At 38.9% G+C, this 18,865-nt stretch overlaps 1 protein-coding gene across 1 annotated transcript in view; it reads right to left on the reverse strand.

Moving 5' to 3' along the window:
- thsd7aa (thrombospondin, type I, domain containing 7Aa) overlaps positions 1-18,865 on the reverse strand; it is a 96,766-nt gene that overhangs the window by 32,039 nt on the left and 45,862 nt on the right. Inside the window, exons 5-8 of the mRNA XM_058404855.1 lie at positions 14,036-14,191; positions 11,398-11,601; positions 7,101-7,295; positions 3,862-4,114 (exon numbers count right to left, since the gene is read on the reverse strand). Of these exons, the coding sequence (XP_058260838.1) occupies positions 3,862-4,114; positions 7,101-7,295; positions 11,398-11,601; positions 14,036-14,191 (808 nt within the window). The remainder of the gene's footprint in view (positions 1-3,861; positions 4,115-7,100; positions 7,296-11,397; positions 11,602-14,035; positions 14,192-18,865) is intronic.

Genomic DNA, 18,865 nt, shown 5'->3' on the forward strand with positions numbered 1-18,865 from the left:
ACACACACACACACACACACACAGACACAAAGGATACTGATGATATTCATGCCAGCAGGCAGCTGAATTCCTATTCTGAACCCCATGACAACACAGGATGTTTTATTTACTTACATTTTTTTTTTTTATTTAAATGATTAACCTGCAGTACCTTAAAGACAGGCAGGAGTTCTGAAATTCACTGTATACATTTTAATAGATATATTTGTATCAAAATCCTAAGTTACACCACTGATATTTTTCCATTTGGTAACATCACATGAACTCATACGCTATGCTGTATAACTACAGATTCTCTGTTAGCACCAAAGATTTATCAAAAGCAGCAGTTTCTGTTTGAAGAACTGTGCAAAAACAAGAGGCAGTCGTGTGTCTGCTTCTTTAGATCCTGTGAGTTTCAAGAAGCTTGACTATTGTTACTGATAAATCGTACAATTTACATGCATGCAAAGTAATGTATAAAATAGCACTTGATCCAACACAGCCTTTTTTTTTTTTTGGCTTGAAATAGCCAAAACAAGACAGAAAATATGAAGAGTGAAGTTTAGGCAGAGATGGAAAGCTCATTTATTTATTTATGTGTTTACCTGCAAGCCTAAGCAATAGTCAGGTATGGGCAGGATTTCTGGATGTATTTGTATAGATTTATATACAGGTTTGATTTGGTAACATGCTCAAAGTTGCTCTATTATTAGAAATGATCAGTTATTACCATGTACTTATCGGAGGCAGCAGTTGGGAACAGTTCAAAGTATAATAAAAAAGATGTGACAGCGCTTTACTGCCTTTTTTCTATCCAGCAAGTCGCAAATGTTCATTGTTTGTTACTGACAAACAATATGAATTACAGTACATACAAGCAAAGCTATCTATAAATTAACACTTGATCCAGCAAAGCATTTTTCTCTCCTGGAAATACTCTCAGAAAGTGTAAGCCTTGGGTAGGAGGCAAAAATGCTGCCTCTACCTGTCGAGAGCTGTAGCAAGTGACTGCAATACCACAACAATAGTCTCTAGGCATGGGCAGGATTTCTGATACATTTATTTGAGTTGTAGTGTATTTGCAATGTGGTGGTTCAATGCAAAGACATTTAGATTTTTTTAAAAATTATTGGCTTTGCATCGCAAATGTTTTGATTTGGTGATATCACCAGCAGCTGTATGACTAGAAATTCTCTTATATCACAGCAGCTTCAACAATCCTGGCCGATACCAAATCTGTGCTTTAAAAGATGTCACATCATTTGTAATATGTCCTATACTATTGCTCATACATACATTTCGCTAAGCCATTAAGCTAGTCAGCTGTTGAAGCACAGCTGCTATGATGTAGCTATGTTCAACTTATGCTAACACGTGGAAAAAAAAAAGAAATACATAACAGCACATGAGAATTTGTGGTGCAGTAATACCTTCGAAACAAAATACACAAGATAAATCATTCAGACCACCACTGTGGCCTCTGAAGGATACCTAGCATTAGGTGTTGTCCAAAATAAAGCTGTTTGTGTGTGTGTGTGTAGCAGGTAAAGCTCAGGACAAGAATAACATGAAAAAGAAAGTGGGGCTCATTTCCATTGCCAGCATGAGGTGAGTGAGGCAGCTCCCTGTTTCCCAGCTGGTGACGCAGATCATCCTGCTGTTAAGCTGAATAAATAAATAGTGTTTTTTTTCCCCCCTTACAGCGGAAAGCTCAAAGGTGGCTAGCAGAACCAGGTGCTTGAAATGGAGCATAACATGCCATATCTGATAGATATGTCTACTAACACGGTGGTCCAGATTCATCAAAGTTATGTATATTCAAATCTGATGGTAAAAAGATGGTTCCACTGTAATTTTCCTCAGCCATCATTTTTTATCTTTGAACAGATGTGACTTTCATCCCACAAATATGACAGAATGTATAAAAGTTCTCAGGTTTCTCCAACACACTTGGAGAAAGGCACTGTCTACTCTCTTCAGCATATATAAGCTTGTAGACACACATGATTGGTTGGTATTGATGTAAATGACTGGTGAGAAAGTATAAGACTCCTCCCACTCAGACAGCTTTGCTTCTTATACCCCAGATGGTATTGTCTGGATATGAACATGCACCATTTGGGAACATAGAGTAGATTTTTAAGGATATGATAGAAATTCGCTGCTGGATTGTTCGGAGTAATATACCCAGTAACGTGGGAGAGACAAAAATTCTCAGTCAAAGTAAATTAGCTCGATGCTTATTGATAGTTTTTCTGTCACCTCCGTGAATTCTATTTAAAACTCAATATTCCTTCAGGAGAAGATGCATTTGCTCACTGTGCCTTTTGTCTATTGATATTTTCATATTTTAATCCTGGATGATGTGACCCAGAAGGGGAATTGCTGATCAAATATTGTTTTATCTCCTCCTTTAGTACTTAAAAGTGCAAGATCTGGTCTACATTTTGGTTAATGTTAACATAAAAACAAAGTATGCTTATGGGTTTAAAAGGGTCCAATATACTGTATCTCCTCTCCAATATAGTGGATACATTATTGCCGCCTACCTTAGATGGTTACCTGCAGTCTAATCTTGCTTCTGTCTGTTCATGCAACCTGCCTTGTGAGTTTTCTGACATTCGATTTTGCTTTGTATTGTATAAAGACCTGTCTAACAGATTTCTTTCCCATGCAATCAGTTGTTCTTTCCCATGCACTGGGTTGGAAATAGTGGGTTAAATAAAGGCCCAGTGAGAATATTGCTAGACATGTTTAAATTTACCTCTGACATTCTATTGCACAGGGAATGTTTAAAATAAGCTGCTGAGCTAGCAACTGTGTCTGTGGTCATACTGAATTGCCTGCCATTTTTATTTCCAGTTACTCTCTGCCACTAAGGCTACTTCTAGCTTCCAGTGTGTGCCGAATCCATGTTGTTAGGTTTGAAAACAATTGCACTGATAAATTAATAATGAATAACAATGAGGAGGATTCAAGAAGAACAGATACATTCAATTAATGTTAGATGTTTTGTTAAAGTTTTGCCATATTTTTTTGTGTTTATTATTGTATTTTTTTTTTTTTTACTTTAATTAATTCTTTTGCAGATAACAATACAAACTACTCTAGACAAAAATTATTGAAAAAATATCTGGCAACCCTGAGGGAATATAAATAATGTTTTAAATCTGTGGGCTGCCTAGAAAATTAACTTAAGAATCTGCTGACTCTGAACATATAAATGACATTTGAATATGTATACATCTTGATCTTGTGTTCAGGATGATGGAGACATCCAGCTATTCATTTTCTCTACAAAGCAGAGGACACACTGGACAGGGTACCAACAATACCAAAAGTCTTTGGATTGGGGGAGGAAACTAGAGTAGTGGGGGACAATACACAAACTCAGCAAACACAAGAGGCGCTAATGAAACCGCCAACCCTGCTACAAGGCAGTCATGCTAACTACTAAGCCACAATGTACAACACATGCCAACAATCATTGGTAAACTACAGGAATGAAGCTAACTAGTTAAAATAATGTTATGTACTCAGCCTCACTTTCATTTAGAATCATTCTTGACTTATTCTCGATTCCCATAAATACTAGGCCTTGACTTGATCTCAGCTAGTACTAGTCTTGGACTATACATGGCAACAGCCCTACCATTTTCAGTACATTTTTGATCATTAAAATCTATCAGAATTAGCTACTATTATGCAATATTTGCAAGACAGCCAAATAAATAATAGTTAGAATATTAAACAAGTTAATGAAGGCACTTTTTTTTTTTAAAAATGAAGCCTTTCATGAATCTCTGTTAAATTTATGTGAAAGTTGTCAAAAATAAATAAATAAAATAAATAAATCAGCACATCAGAATTAGTTCTTACTTCTTGGGAGGTACTTGGCCCACATTGACGCGTACACAGATGACCTTGCGGGTCTGCATGCCCACAGAGCAGGAAGCTTCAGTGCCAGTGGCTCCAGCTCCACTGCGGGTGAGCGAGCCGTTGGCAGCAGGAACAGATGTATCCTCAATGCACTGGCCCCAGACACCCGTCTGCCAGTGGTACACGGTACAGGGGTGCTCATTACAGCTGCGTACTTCCTGCAGAGCGCTGCTGTTAGGGCACTGAACCCCACCTAACAAACCCATCAAGAGTGTGTGTTACAATTTAAATAGAAAGTATTGATAAAAAACACAGAGCTATCTACTAACAGGGGCAAAAGAAATAACAGGAATAAGACATTTCAGATCTTAATTAAAACAATAGCAGATGGCAGTCGTTAAGAGTTAACGCTATTAGGATCGTCATGCATGTGTCAGCGTATACATTTTTAATGATGTGTGAATATAACACGTGACTCAATAGTGACTTGAACATTTGTTACTTATAATAATATTCTATTTTTTTTATTACATATTAAATTTTCAGCCACTTAGGAATCTTCTATAGCTAATGTGTAAGGCCACAAATGCCATAGGTAGTAGAAGGGTAGTTTTTTTTAAAGCAAACTTTAATTAGCATTATCATACTGACACCCAGTAAATTCACAATTTAGTCCAATGATTAAGAATAATCATGCACTAACATATGTGCTGCTATCATAGCGGGATACAGATGCACACTTCTTCAGATGAGATGATGTGACTGATGACTCACATTCTGCTGCAATGATGCCACCAGATCTTACACTTAACCGTGAGCTTTATTGAAAGGCGTGTGTAATGAGCTCAGACCTGACTGGGTTAAAATAGCACCAAGCTGATTATCTCACTGAGCCTTAGCAGAAAAGCAACCCTGCAATTTGGCTCCAGATATTAGCTTATAAGGTAAGTGTCATTTAATTTTCAAATAGACCCCAGAATCATATTTTACTTTGTTCTTTATCCAATATTCATCGAGACAATGTGAGTGGAAAATCCTGCCACATGAAGCTAATGTCAAATATAAAGCCTTTCTGAAATTCTTTTAGCTTCAGCCCACTGACCATTTTTTTAGTGGTTATACAGGATTAGCACATGTGTCGTTTCCTTTGATGGATTTTATTTGAGATTGGGCTGGTTATTGAGAAAATAAGCTCGCCAAAGCAAGATATAGCTAGAAAGATGGACTGCAGGAGGGGCCCAGATGGGCCACGAGTGACCCCTGACTGCTATTGGTGGTCATTAGTCTCTCAGTCAAAGCACCACCTCTGATAGGTCAGCCATTAGCCCTGCAGTAAACACTGACCGCAACACAATCGATGTTGGAGTGGAGAAAAGAACGGACAAACTGCACGTTAAGAGGTTCTTCAGAAGCTACTGGAAATACTGAATAATTGACTTATCTTCGCAGTGCAGGATAATGTCCTTCTTGGTTGTTTATAAAGAGGTTATCGACCGATATCACATCACTCATAAGGTGTGTTAAAATCCTCTGCCAAGGCAGGTTAGAAATCCTACGCATCATGATCACAGAATGAAAGAAAAGCTCTTCTTGACAGCTACAAATCATTACCTCTGAAGCAGCTCAGTGCATTAAAAAATTACACTGTCGCTTAAGGATTAGCATTGCTCCCCATTATTTACTCACCTGCTTCTTTGGATGAACGCTAATCCTTTATGTCATAACACAAGTGTATACTTTATAGCTCAGAATAATTACTCAAGCATTTGCTTCATTCTATTTATGGGGAAAAAAAGGTTTTCTACTCTTCGGCCATTGAGCTACAGGGACGTTGTTATAAGCTTCATGCTAACACACAGCTCTTCATCCTGCCTCAAAGAGCCAGATGGCTCAACTTCACAATTTCACACTACAGTCAGTTCACAACTGGGTTGTCAGACACTTGTCGTCTATTTTACATGCTGTGTGCCAAATCGTTTGAGGACTAATCAAGCATGCAATACAGCACACGACACAGTTTTTAGAAAACACCTCACGATGCAGGTGTGACCACATATCCATGCTAGATCCATAATTCATAAAGGAGCTCCCCTTCATGCTTGTATTAAATATGCTCCTCCTGCCTGTGACATGTTCTGGTCTGCCAGAGACAGTCTAGTGGAGACACTTGCACAGCCATTAGCTGTGATATGGAATGAAGCTAGGTTGATTTGCTCCCAGACACTAGTGTGAGCCCTACTCGCTCCAATAGCATATTTATGGAAATGGAATCCTGGACAGTGAGTGGCAGCTCAGAGGGACAGGGTTTCACCCAGAGGCACTCGCTTCACCGTCACTCCATTACGAATCACTCGTTGCCCCAGTCTGGGCCACATGAGGCTTGAATCGCTTAACACTCCAGGATACTCATTACCTCAGCTGGCTCGGGTTTTTATATGTCTGAAAGAATGATATAGTGCTAACCAAGCAAAGTGGGGGATGGGAGCGCTGCGAGATTTTCAGATGTCTACACTTGTCTGTTTAGACATGTGTATTGTTATAAATTAATGTCACTGGAAACAACACTGATGTAGATGATGATAATGATAAAATTATAATTATATGAAGTAATTCTGCAAAGAAGAAGAAGAAGAAGAAGAAGAATAAGAAGAAGAAGAAGAAGAAGAAGAAGCAAACCCCATGGTTTCCAGATGAAAAATTCTTCTCTCTCTTTCAGAAATAGAGCTTGAACAAAACAAAAAAAAAATTTTTTAAATTCTATAATGACAAATTATTTAATGATAAGCATTACATAAAAACTGTTACAATAAAAAACAAATATATATAAATAAATAAAACATTAAAAAGTAAATAGATAAATAAATTTCACTCATCAATATTAGGTTTTATATGCATTTTACAGAAGAGATCCAAATGATTGCTTAGGCGATTGTTTGTTTTCAATTGTACCTTTAGAGGAAAGAGTCACTGTAAATCAATAAAAGGGCGTCCATGACGAGGACGAAATTTGAAAAATGTAAATCATATGCTATGTCCTTAATGTTTAGCAGATCCCAACCCAACAAAAGAATATCTTTTAGGTGAACAGTGTTTTCACTCTGGTACAATTCAAAAGACTTGTAGAATCTCTGCCAAAGATCATTGAAGCTGTTCTGGTGGCTTGTGGAGGCTGTAAGATAAAGGTTAAACAGAGAGCAAGAAAGTAAACAAATAGAAGAATGACTCAAAGTGACACCTACCATCTCCTGCGTTGTAGGCCAATATGGAGCGTGATCTCGTCTGCTTGCCCTCTGTGTTTTTTCCAGAGCAGGTGTGTGAGCAGAGTGACCAGGATGTCCAGGAACTGAGCACACAATCCTTTGAACATGGCACTTCACATAGCGCAGGCATGGGCAGGATGGCATCACGACACATTTGCCTGTCCACAAAATCACCTGAGCAAACAAAGACAAAACCATGATTATGAAAAAAAAAAACCAAATTCACACTAAAGAGCATGTGATTTAGTATTAAAATGTGACATTAATATTACACAATGTAATGATCTATGTCTCTCATTGAATTATCTCTCCATGCAGAAAGATAGCTCATATGCAATAGATTCCTACATAAAATCTGCATATTTATGAAATCTACTGTTCCCAAACACAGAATTCAACATCTCTCATGCATATATTTCATTACCGTGTTGCCTTGAGCAGTTGAAAAGTCCAAAAGTACATGGTTTAGGTTCAACTGAAGTGCATGCATATATGAATTTTACATTATCTAATTCCTCATCTTGGACTGCTGCCAGTTGATGAAGCAGATGTTCACGCTGGAGAGCTCAAGATCCCAAGCAACTTAAGCTCCCGCCTTGCCTTTGACCTACACTGAACAAGATCTTAACATCAGACTTATATAGTGATCAAAAAGGCATTTGATGCCTGTTTCATTACCTATAAAATCTTGGTCTAAAGTCTTTTTTCTTATAGACATAACAAACTTCACCAGTAGAAAAAAAACCCAATATGATTGGTGGTGGAATCAGCTCCAGTGTGTAACAGTTAGAGGTCATCAAAGAGCTTATTTTGGGAACTACCCCCACTGTGGCTTTACAATGGCCCCTGTATCGATTTGTGACACTCCACCCTGCTTTTCTTCACCCTGGATCACTAAAAAAGCCCAAAGTGACAGAAAAACCAGTGAGTCACATGACACCCCAGGACCCTGTGGGACATAACAGATCCATTCTCATCAGCAGCCGAGAACAGGAATCGATAAAAAGCCCAGGAGGCAAGAAAGGAACGAGGGAATGAGGAGAGACAAGCATGGGAGACAGTTAGCTCTCGTCACATCTCATATACAGATACACGTCCATGTGGAATCATTCCACGACGGGGAAAAATCACTTCCCAGTGTCCTGTTTGACATTGATGATTTTCTTCAAGGCAGGATTTTTATATATATATATATATATATATATATATATAGAATACAATTGGGGGTAATTTTGAGCTGAATTTGAGGTGCACTGACCCCATGCCTACCTCCTCATCAGCAGCAAAGACAAAGAGGTGACCTTGAGCAAATCATATTACTTCTCACTGAAGCTGAGTACCAGGACTTAAACAAGTCAATATAAATACAGCAGGCTCATGGGATGGGGAACATGAACAATAGAAAGATAAAGAGCTAAAAGATAAATCGACAGTGTGTGACATCCATATCAACATTTATAATCAGTAGTCATAAATGGCAAAGATTTATTTTATGGTTTAAATTACATTACAATCCTTACTTCAGTTGTTTAGTCGGTCCAGCGCTTTACACCTCGATACAACCAACCATACAACCTTTCAAAGCTCCAAATTTCATTCCCTCAGTGCCATCATGTTTGTCATATGGTGGACTGTAGCTATGCCGAGTCTCTGCTGTAACTCTGTTGTGGTGTATTTTCTTTAATGAATATCTAATATGATATTTGACTAACTGTATTCCCCATAGATCATATCATTGCTCACTTACTCAGTCAAATCTATATTATATGTACAGTATGTCTAGATATGGAAGGAGTAAGTATTGTTCTAGTAAGGTGCATTATTTGTATTGTTTCTGGGTTGTTTTGTTTTGTTTTTGTTTCTTTATTACTTTGTTTATAGTATTTCCTTTCTTTTACAGAGATAAAGCACTAGTGCCTTACATGCTGATAGCTCACCCGTCCGCACAAGGGGTGTAAACCTCGGGTTATCACACAATACACTACAATTCCTAATATGACAGTGTAATATTTGACGATACTGCAGAATCTGCAACATTACAACACAATTTAAATTTCATAAGGCAACAATCGGATATTTGGTAATACAACTGAATTTGTTAGAATGCAATAGAATTTAGGTCAATATGTTCAGAATGTGACCAGCTTTGTTCAGAATCTGGAGTAAGTCTAATGCTTACTGTTCAAACAGCAGTCATGTGGCCTTTTTCCAAAAAGCCATTTATAATCTAATGTAATTAAATATAATTGATTTATAATAAATCATAACCAATAATTTCCTACTAAATTGATGCATTGATTCAAATCGCCTGATTGTTACACGCCTAATACACACACACACACACACTGTAAGCAGAACAACACTAAATAGTGTCGCCTAATTAGCTAGTTTACTTTACACTGAGCAGGTTCTTTGTCTTCATTGTAGATTTGAAAGCAAATCATTTCAAATAAAGCGGGTGAATGCCTCAAAAAATCACAGTTATTATTATTATTATTATTATTATTAATTATATTCCTATACTGAAATGCTGAAAACAAGATATTTTTATTAGAAGATTTGTAAAGCTTATTAGAATCGCTTAATAACGAGACTTTTTTCATTAGTACCTTGACTGCTTTGCAACGTCCGCTGTTACTAAAGGCAGAAAAAATTCTTATTTTAAAAGCACATTCCGATCACCTTACAAGTAAATTGATCACATTGCAAGTGAAACATGAGCTGGTGGTCAAAAAAAAACAAAAAAAAACAAATTTGAAAGCACAGTTAACAGGAAGTAGAACTCTTTCTGGTGGTGCAAAATGGGGACAGTAATTATGAGATGCACTACACTGCTGGAGACACACACATCTGTGTCTTTCTCTCCCTCCCCCGGGTGCTCATTAGCCGCGAGGATGCCGAAGTCCAATTTCCCAGTAATTGCTACGTCCACCCAGCAAAATTCACTTACACACAAGTGAAATGTGTAAATGCAAAGTACATTTACAATCTGCTTGCTTCTAATTCACTCATTAATGCACCTCTAACTCAATAAGACTTATTTATTTATTATTTTGCTACAGACAAAGGCATCACAGGGCTTGGATTTGTCTTCTACCAGTGTGATAATTCTGTGATATTTCTTCCTGATATTCACAATGATCTAAGATTAAATCGTTCTGATATACCCCGATATATCACAATTAATTTATTACAACGCTCTTCTATCCTCCTTCCCATGGTTGTGTTGAATCATATTTATTCATAGATGAAATATTCAATCAGCTTTGCTCTTTTCTCTGTTATACAGAATTAATTAGATTGGACAAATTAGAACTGCAATTAAACTGCAGTGAAGTTCCTCCATCCCTCCCACTGGTCCCTCATCAAGTCTACCAAAGCATCCATCCTTTGAAATCGCATTAAATATGCATTAGTGCAACGTCTGGGTGTCTGACTTCCCAGTGATGCACTTAAAGTCATGTCTGCTGAGCACTGGGAATGTGTTTTTTGACCTATTGGACAAGATTTCCATGCTTCATTTTATGTAGATTAAAAAGAATATCGATGTGTATGTATTTAGCCTTTAGAAGAATGATTTTTGTACATGTTTATTTTGCAGCATGAATGATTTAGGTTTTATTGTAGGATTGTGTGTGAAGGTTAGAAGTGGCATCTTTGTTTCATGTGGTGTAAGAGCTTCTCTTTGTCCTTGAGTGACTGCATGCATTTTGTCACCATTAGTTTCATCAATAGCAACATGGCTAACATTGTGAAAAGACGGTTTACAAATTAAAGCTTTTATTACATCATGAATCTGTTGTCTTTTATTATTACTATTATTATTATTATTAAGCATGTGTTCTTTTCTTTCACAGGTTGGTTGTAGAGTTCATTCAATTTTCTACTCATTCAGCCTGACAATAACCAAATGCTAGCCAACAGCTCATTTAGACCAGAATGCAGCTTGTACTGTAATAACATCAGGTTTATAGTGATAAAAGCCACCAATCATTCTCCTCACTTCCCTGAATCCCCCTTTTGGCCAATCACACAATAGAAAAGCACTACCAGCCCATATAAAAACAGCAATTACGAAAATAGGCAGCAGAGCAAATCCGGGACCCTGTGGAGAGAGTTCAAGAGCACTTTTGACTGGTTTGTCACAATAGTTTGCCAGTTAGCGTAAGCACACCATGACGAATGTTGCACTTGCTGTATCCAAAACGCCTAGAAGGTCATTCTCCATTAAATATTTTGTCCTTCACATATGTTCCACTATGAAAGACTCTCTTACCATCGCTGTTGACACACCGCACTTGGGGCTCCTGTGTTCCAGGTCCACACTCTTTGTCATTGTCAGGAACGCATTCCTCCAGCTTCAGCAGCAGCCAGTCATAGCAGCTGGGCTCCTCACAGGGTATGGCCTCTGTCAGGTGAGGGCAGCTTCCCATCCCACCTGTGGGCTCATTTAACACCTTCCTCTTCCTCAGTTTGAAACCTAAATGCCATAAACACAGGCACATGTGGAATTAGTAATTAAGGACATAGGGTCATATTTAGAGTGGGTGACTTAAGTTTAAAACTCCTATAATAAGAAAAGCATGGCATTGGAATGAAGGATAAACTGACCATATAGGCAACATATACAGCTCAGTGGTGTTCATAATTTTATCCAGTTCCAATTTATAAGAGTTCTTGAAATTCCTCTGTGTGAAAAGACTTTTAAAAGGATGTATATAGCGTCCCATTTATGTCATATTTCCTTTCAGCAAACTCCACAGCATGACATAACTCCAGCAGTGCTTAAGTCTGTACTTATGTCTGAGGTCTGAATGCCAGTGTGCACAAATTGGGTATTAACTACCTACTATACATGCATAACTCATCCCTACATACAGCTGCAAGAGGGGATTATTATTTAACCACATAAAAAGCCACACCCACTTTAAGAATAGTACACATGCATTTTATGCCCCTTCCCATGATTGAAAAGTGTGGGGATAAGTGCCATCCCTTCCTCCCAGAGAACATGGAAGGATTAATGGCAGTGGCATTGTCAGGATTCAAAATCACAATCTGATCATGTTAAAGCAAATGCTTTTCTGTTGCTTCACTCCAGAGTGACTACAACTGCTAATGTCACTTTACTGTAATCATAAAGTACCTGCATAGAAAATTGTGGAAATTGCAGGAAACATTCTCACTCATTATTCCAGCTTTCCTTTAAGCAGACAGGTACATTTAGCATTCCATCATACAAAATAAGCTTTGAATTAAGGACCAAGAGATGGTCCAAGGTCACCTACATCATCCCCCAGCCCCCAACTCTGCAGGCTCCCAATCTAATTCTTACTACAGTTTCAGCCTGATAAGAGGATCCACAGGGGGTCATAGGGGCCTGCGGGGCAGAAACGGTCACAGTGTCTCTCTCTGATTATTTCTGCAAAGACGACATCCAGTTGAACTTGTCCAGTGTTTATTTATATATTTATTACATTTCTTTCCAAGTCTTGAATGCTTCTGCCATTTCCTGTGCATCCACTGTACATTAATGCATGCAAATTTGGTGTTATGTCCTTTCTACTCTTGCAGACAAGAAGCCAACTGATCCCTTGGCGATAAATAATGGTAATTCAATTCAGTTGTCTCCATCTGCTTTTTTTTTTAACCACACAAACTCACTGTGCTGGGGAGAAAAAAGAATACTGGAGGAAATCATGCCGCATGCTGCTAATCAGATCTAAACAGCATGATGGTGTTTTTGTGTGTTTGTGTGGTGTGTGTAGTGTGTATGACTGAGAGAGAGAGAGAGAGACATCACTCCAAATCTGAGAGAATCAGTACTAACTAATATTCACCAGGATTTTATGAACACTCAGGGTCAAAACCCTGAAAAAGGTCTCACTTAGTCATGTGATTCCCAACAACAAATCTATCATAAATCACAAAAGCTTACATTTAGGTATATTTGGTAGACGAGAGAAACGTTAAAATCTCAAGTGGCTAATATAAAAGCTGATGTGTGTTTACTGAGGTAAGACCGAAGTCTGCCAACATGTGTGTGAAACATAAAAAAGACAAAGTACCCCACATGTCTCCTTTAGCCCACAGCTTCCTGCATAATAAACTCAGCCCTGAGCACCGGAGCATGCTGGCAGCCGTATGTTCTACACAGAACACAGAGTGGGCGTTGAAGAGAGAATTTATCGTTAAGATCCATGAGAAGAGAACTTCCTTTCATTCTATCAGTTCAGGTCACTTCATCAAGGAAGAGTAAGTATACATTAAATATGGCACAAAGGTCACCAACCTCTCTGTCAGAGCCAACAAAAGACACAAACTGCTTTCCTCACATTTTCCAATTATCAGGCTCATTCCTTCATAAAGGATTCACAAAAGAGGAAACCCCATTTACTGTTTCTGTTTAGACCCATTCAACCATCTGTCTTGCACTTCTTTTGACGTCAGTCCTTTTTTTCCCCTCTGTTTCCTTCTCCTCTAAAGTAGCTCATAAGCTTTTGTGGAAATGCATTATCGCTTCTAACAGCGGTAGATAAGCACACAGTGCGCTGATGGAGAGATGGAAAGATGATGCACTCTGAGTTCAGAGGTGGAGGGTTTTATCACACACACAAGGTGTTAAATCCTGAGGCAGTAAAGAGCAAACGGCTGACTCCAATACTAAAACAAGATGAATTTTATCACACAGACGATCTATAGACGGTCCTGAACTAACTTCTCAAATGATTTTAACAGATGTTATAGATTAATAATGAATCTATACATTTCAATTAAATTGAATTAAAGGAATCTCCAGTGTCAGTCATTTGTCAGACACTCACACCTGATTGGTATACGATAACGGCACACCCCATTGTGGTGCTGTTACAGCTAATGCGAAAAATAAATCATGTTGGGAGTAAAACATTCACCTTTCTTGGAGCTCTGGTCCTGGCAGTTTTCGAAGGTACAGGGTCCCCAAGCACTCCATGAAGAAACTTCACACTCTACTGGACATGGGATGTGACACAGCTGAGTGGTGTTGGGTGAAATTCCCGAACACAGATCGTTGTTCACGGGCCGGGATACTGTGAAGAAACACAACACATATAGAAATGTGATTAGAAAACAAATGAACAGTTTCATTTTTAGTCATTTTGTCAGTTAAAGATTTGTGTGTTAATTTAATACTTGCTAGGAGGCATAATAATGAAGGCTCTGCATGCAGGAGGCTGCAATAAACATTGTTGTGGATTTGTAACAGCTAAGAAATAAAGAAAGACCAAACACATCAAAAGCTTAAGCTTAAATTTTTTGTTTTGTTGCAATATAAATGAATAATTATATCCATCCGTTTCTGTAGCGCTTATCAAACACAGGTTCATATAGGGAACCTGGAGTTCCCTATGAAGTAGGGGGCTCGGGGCACATTGGAGTGGATACCAACCCATCATAGTGCACAATCACATGCTACACATAATATAGAAATTCCAATTAGCCTACAACTTTGGACTGGGGGAGGAAACCGGAGTACCCAGAGAAACCCCCAAAGCACAGAGATATCATTCAAACTCCAGACACAGCACAAAGGCAGGAATTGAACCCCCAACACCAGAGGCATCAGGCAATACGCTAACCCCTAAACCACCATGCTTCCATATAAAATGCATGAAAAACATATTATATTATATATTATATATAGTTATAAAGAGACCATTTCTGTCTTCTACCATTCCCCTTCTTTACAACCAATCAAAGTGCCCTCATAAATTTTCGTGAGTCGATCCAGAGCTCGAGTCCAGCCTTGTCCCCAGTGTTCCAAGGATTGGTTCTGGATCCATTGTGACCACAACCAGAATAAAAAGATTACTTATGTTGAAAAATGAAGGCTAAATGAATAAATGTTCTTATAATTATAACTCAAGAGTTGTTTTTTTTATATCACTTGCATGGTAATGTTAAGAATCACATTTTGATGTTACCTTTGAAATCGTATCATTATTCTGGATCATGTTTAAATGCCGCAAACTATAATGATTTCTCATTATTCTGTACATTTACACTCCATATATTCTTTGTGTGTGCGCATGTATAGTGCAGAAATCAGTAGGTGACTTTCAGCAAGGTCAAAGCACTGATGGATTGCCCTGTGACAGATCTACACTTCATTCACATGCAAATTGCTGTGTGTGTGGTCAAAAGGTGTGCGATTTGATGGAGCAGTTTCTTAAAATCTGTGTGTGTGTGTATGTGTGATTACGTTTAAACTGTGGGGTGGTAAGTATGTGTGACATATCCTTACTGTATCATTTTAAATTTACAGCCAATTGCGATGAATAGTGACACAGTGATAATTGCTATATCTGTGTTCATGTAGGTCACTGAGCAGGTAGCCTTTTTCTTTTCGAAATGGCATTGTAATTTAATTTGCTGAATTGAGTTGGTAGGGCAAAACAAAGACACGTAGTACCCTTGAGAGTGTGCAGAGCATTATTAGGTTGATTTTGAGACGAAGCACCTCTTCAAAACAAATGATGTTATTTTCATTGGCATAACCTCATTCTGTTTTGGTGCTCACAGCTGTATGTCATTCCAATGGACAAAAGCTTGTCTCTGGTCGTATCTCTTTCCAAAAGTGTCCCTCTTCACCTCCCCATTAACCAAGTCTGATTAATGACACTCTCCTTGCAGTCTGACCTTGTTCAGGTGGCACATCATTCACACGGAGGCCAGATGGTTCACATTTTGTTCACTCAAGAGTTCCCCAGTCTAATTAGGGCGCCGATATGCCATCGGTAGCTTTGCCCATGCACCAGCCACTAGCTCCCTTTATACTGCATCATCAATAACTCCACCTAGGTACACAAAAGATCTGAAAGGCAGCGCTGTAACAAAGCCGTCATGCCGAACCCTTGACAGGGAACCTCTTCGATTATAAACAGGATGAAAACATAGCCAGGGTGGAAGGAATGAACATTAGGAGCATCGTTGCTCAAAATTAGTACACATTTCTCCACCCTGGTTCCCTGTGAATGGCGTGCGTTAATAGATGAGAAACGGCAGCCCCCCTACTGAGGGAGAGGAAATCAAGCAGAGCTTCATGAGACACAAACAGCAGAGCAGGAAGCTGGATGGAGATTCCGCTTTCATTGGCACAGCAAAATGCCTCAAGCTGCTTTTGAAATGTAAAATGTAGAAGCACCATTTTTGGCATTCATAGCCAGGGCTCAGGAAGCCAGTCACAATATCCAAATGATTGAAGCAGGATTTGGGTTCCAAACAAAGCTCTCATATTTCCATGGTAATGACACATATGGGAACCACAACAACCCATTTTACCGAGCCTATTGTGTATCCTAAATACTGTTGGTGGATTCAGCTGCCATTCCTCAGGGGCAAGAGAGCAGATTAAATTTGCAGAGAATATACCATGCTTGTTTTTGTATGCAGCGCTGTTTTCAGTCACTGTCTCATATTAATATTAAGATGTCTGAATAATTCAATATATTGGTCACATGGTCAGGTGTAGCGATGCCTTCCTGTTAACTTCCTCAGAGGATTTAAAGCAAGAGTTTGGTCAAAATTAAATTTTCATTATTAGTGTTATGACCTAGTCTAGGGACAGCACATAAGATTAGTATGTAAAAGGCAAGGGGAAGGTAAAAGAAAATTGGACTGTAGTACATATGACTGTTAAGTTACACATGAGACAGAGTTTCAGTGTTATATTATATATTAAAAGATTCTCATTAACATGAAACATCGGCGTCTCTCGAGTGGAGCAGAGAATTCCAATTCCGATCATGCCGTAGCTATTGGCTGGCGGTCCAAGAGAGCAAAATTTGCTGTTTTCTGGGAGGGAGGTGTGTCATTACTGTCACTTGTGTCAGTCAGATTGACATTAGTATGCAGAAGAGAGAAGATACTAGTTTGCTCTTAGTGTGTTCAGCTATGAGGTGGCTGGCTTCATCTGTCTTGGAGGAAGTATGTGTTAGCCTTCATCCTCCTCAGTTGATGGTAGCTGTCATGTGATAGAGTGGTGACAGCATGGTAATTAGGATATAAATAAAATGGCAGAATATGGGGTAAAACATGTAACACCAGGTCAGGAACAAATAAAATAAAACAAATAAAAGTCAGAACCCAATTTTATTACTGGTACTAGCTAGTACTATGAGACTAATATGTACTAGTACATATGAGATAATGGACAAAATATGTACAGTATCTTTCATATTTGGTGGAACTAGTTCCACTAGTGAGTTCCACATGACTTACTCTCTGCTTTTTACTCTCTACTCTCCTATTGCATCCGCAAGCCAAGACTGTCACATCATCATGCCTTTAGGATCAAGAAAATGGCAGCCTTTCAACAATAGAATAGATGGTCTCACACACTGAAGAGGTGTAACCACACCATTTTGTCCATTTAAATCGATGTCTTTTATTCTCTCTGGATTCACTCCGACTGTCTGTCTGGGAACAGATGTGGCTATTGGAAGTTCTGCACGAGGTCACCAGTTCAACAATTAGAGCAGATGGCAGGGGACTTCTCGTGTCAACGTGTGGAAGAGTACGGGCACAATACCAGCTTTAGTGCCCAGCATGGGGTTGGTGACATCTATCCAGCCATGTCACATCACACTTAATGAATGTGGTAACTTTTTTTAAACACCTTAGCCTCCCATGAGACACTCTTTGATTGTCTTGTATGCATAGGTGGTTTTATTTTGTATTTGATAGAAGAGTACAGTTTCAGGGTTTTTTGTTTGTTTGTTTGTTTTTAAATTACTACAGAGAGCTGAAAGGTTACATGGTGGTCCAGCAGCAGGGAACCAACCCAGACACTGAGGGGTTAACTCTCAGTGCCAGACCCAAGCCTGCATAAAATGAGAGGGCTGTTTCAGAAAGGGCATCCGGCATAAAACTTGTGCCAAAAACAAATATGTGGATCAGATGATCCACTGTGGTGACCCTGAACAGGGTGCAGCCGAAGGACAACAATTACAGAGAGCTGAAATGCAGGTGGGATGAAGACCACTCTCATCTGCTGCACCTGTTATTTTGCTTTATTTTAATTAAAATTTACCATCTAATTCTTGAGCCCAAGGTTCACTGATATTGTATCCCAGCATGTCCTGGCATGCCACACCAACTGCCCTGCCCTCAGCACATGCCCAGCAATCCAGCTCACCAGAATCCTAAAAACTGCTTATTCTCAGACAATCAAGGTTACTATAAAAACCTAGTATAAAGTCCTGAACCATGTATGTGTTCTTGCTCCTCCATTTTCTTAACTATTCAAATTCACTGCAAAGTCAGTAATGTTTGAAATATCACCTGATATTCTGAAGTGAATCTGTGATTCTTACACAGATTCCAGCTCCTCTCAGAGGATCCCCAGACATTCCCAAGCAAACTGTAAAATATGATCTCTCTAATAGGACCTAGTTCTGCCCTGGATCTCTATCAGGTGAGACATGACAGATAGTACTCTACTGGCGGTCAACCAGAGGGCATAACTAAAAGGTGCCCGGGTTTCTGGTGTAGCCTGGAAACCAAGTATTTGCCTGCAGATATCACCTCCAGGCCTGGCTCCAGAGCAAGAGTCCTGACCCTAATCTAGGCAGGATACACTTACACTTTATTGTACCTTTCATGAAGGCCTTCGGGACTGCTCTTTGTCTGGCCTCTCCTTTCAGATCTGTTCACCAGAGGTGGCCCTACTGGGAGCATCAAGGACTCGTTGACATAAAAATAGA

This window comes from Hemibagrus wyckioides, linkage group LG12 (genome assembly GCF_019097595.1).
Source record: "Hemibagrus wyckioides isolate EC202008001 linkage group LG12, SWU_Hwy_1.0, whole genome shotgun sequence".
Taxonomy (NCBI): Eukaryota; Metazoa; Chordata; class Actinopteri; order Siluriformes; family Bagridae; genus Hemibagrus; species Hemibagrus wyckioides.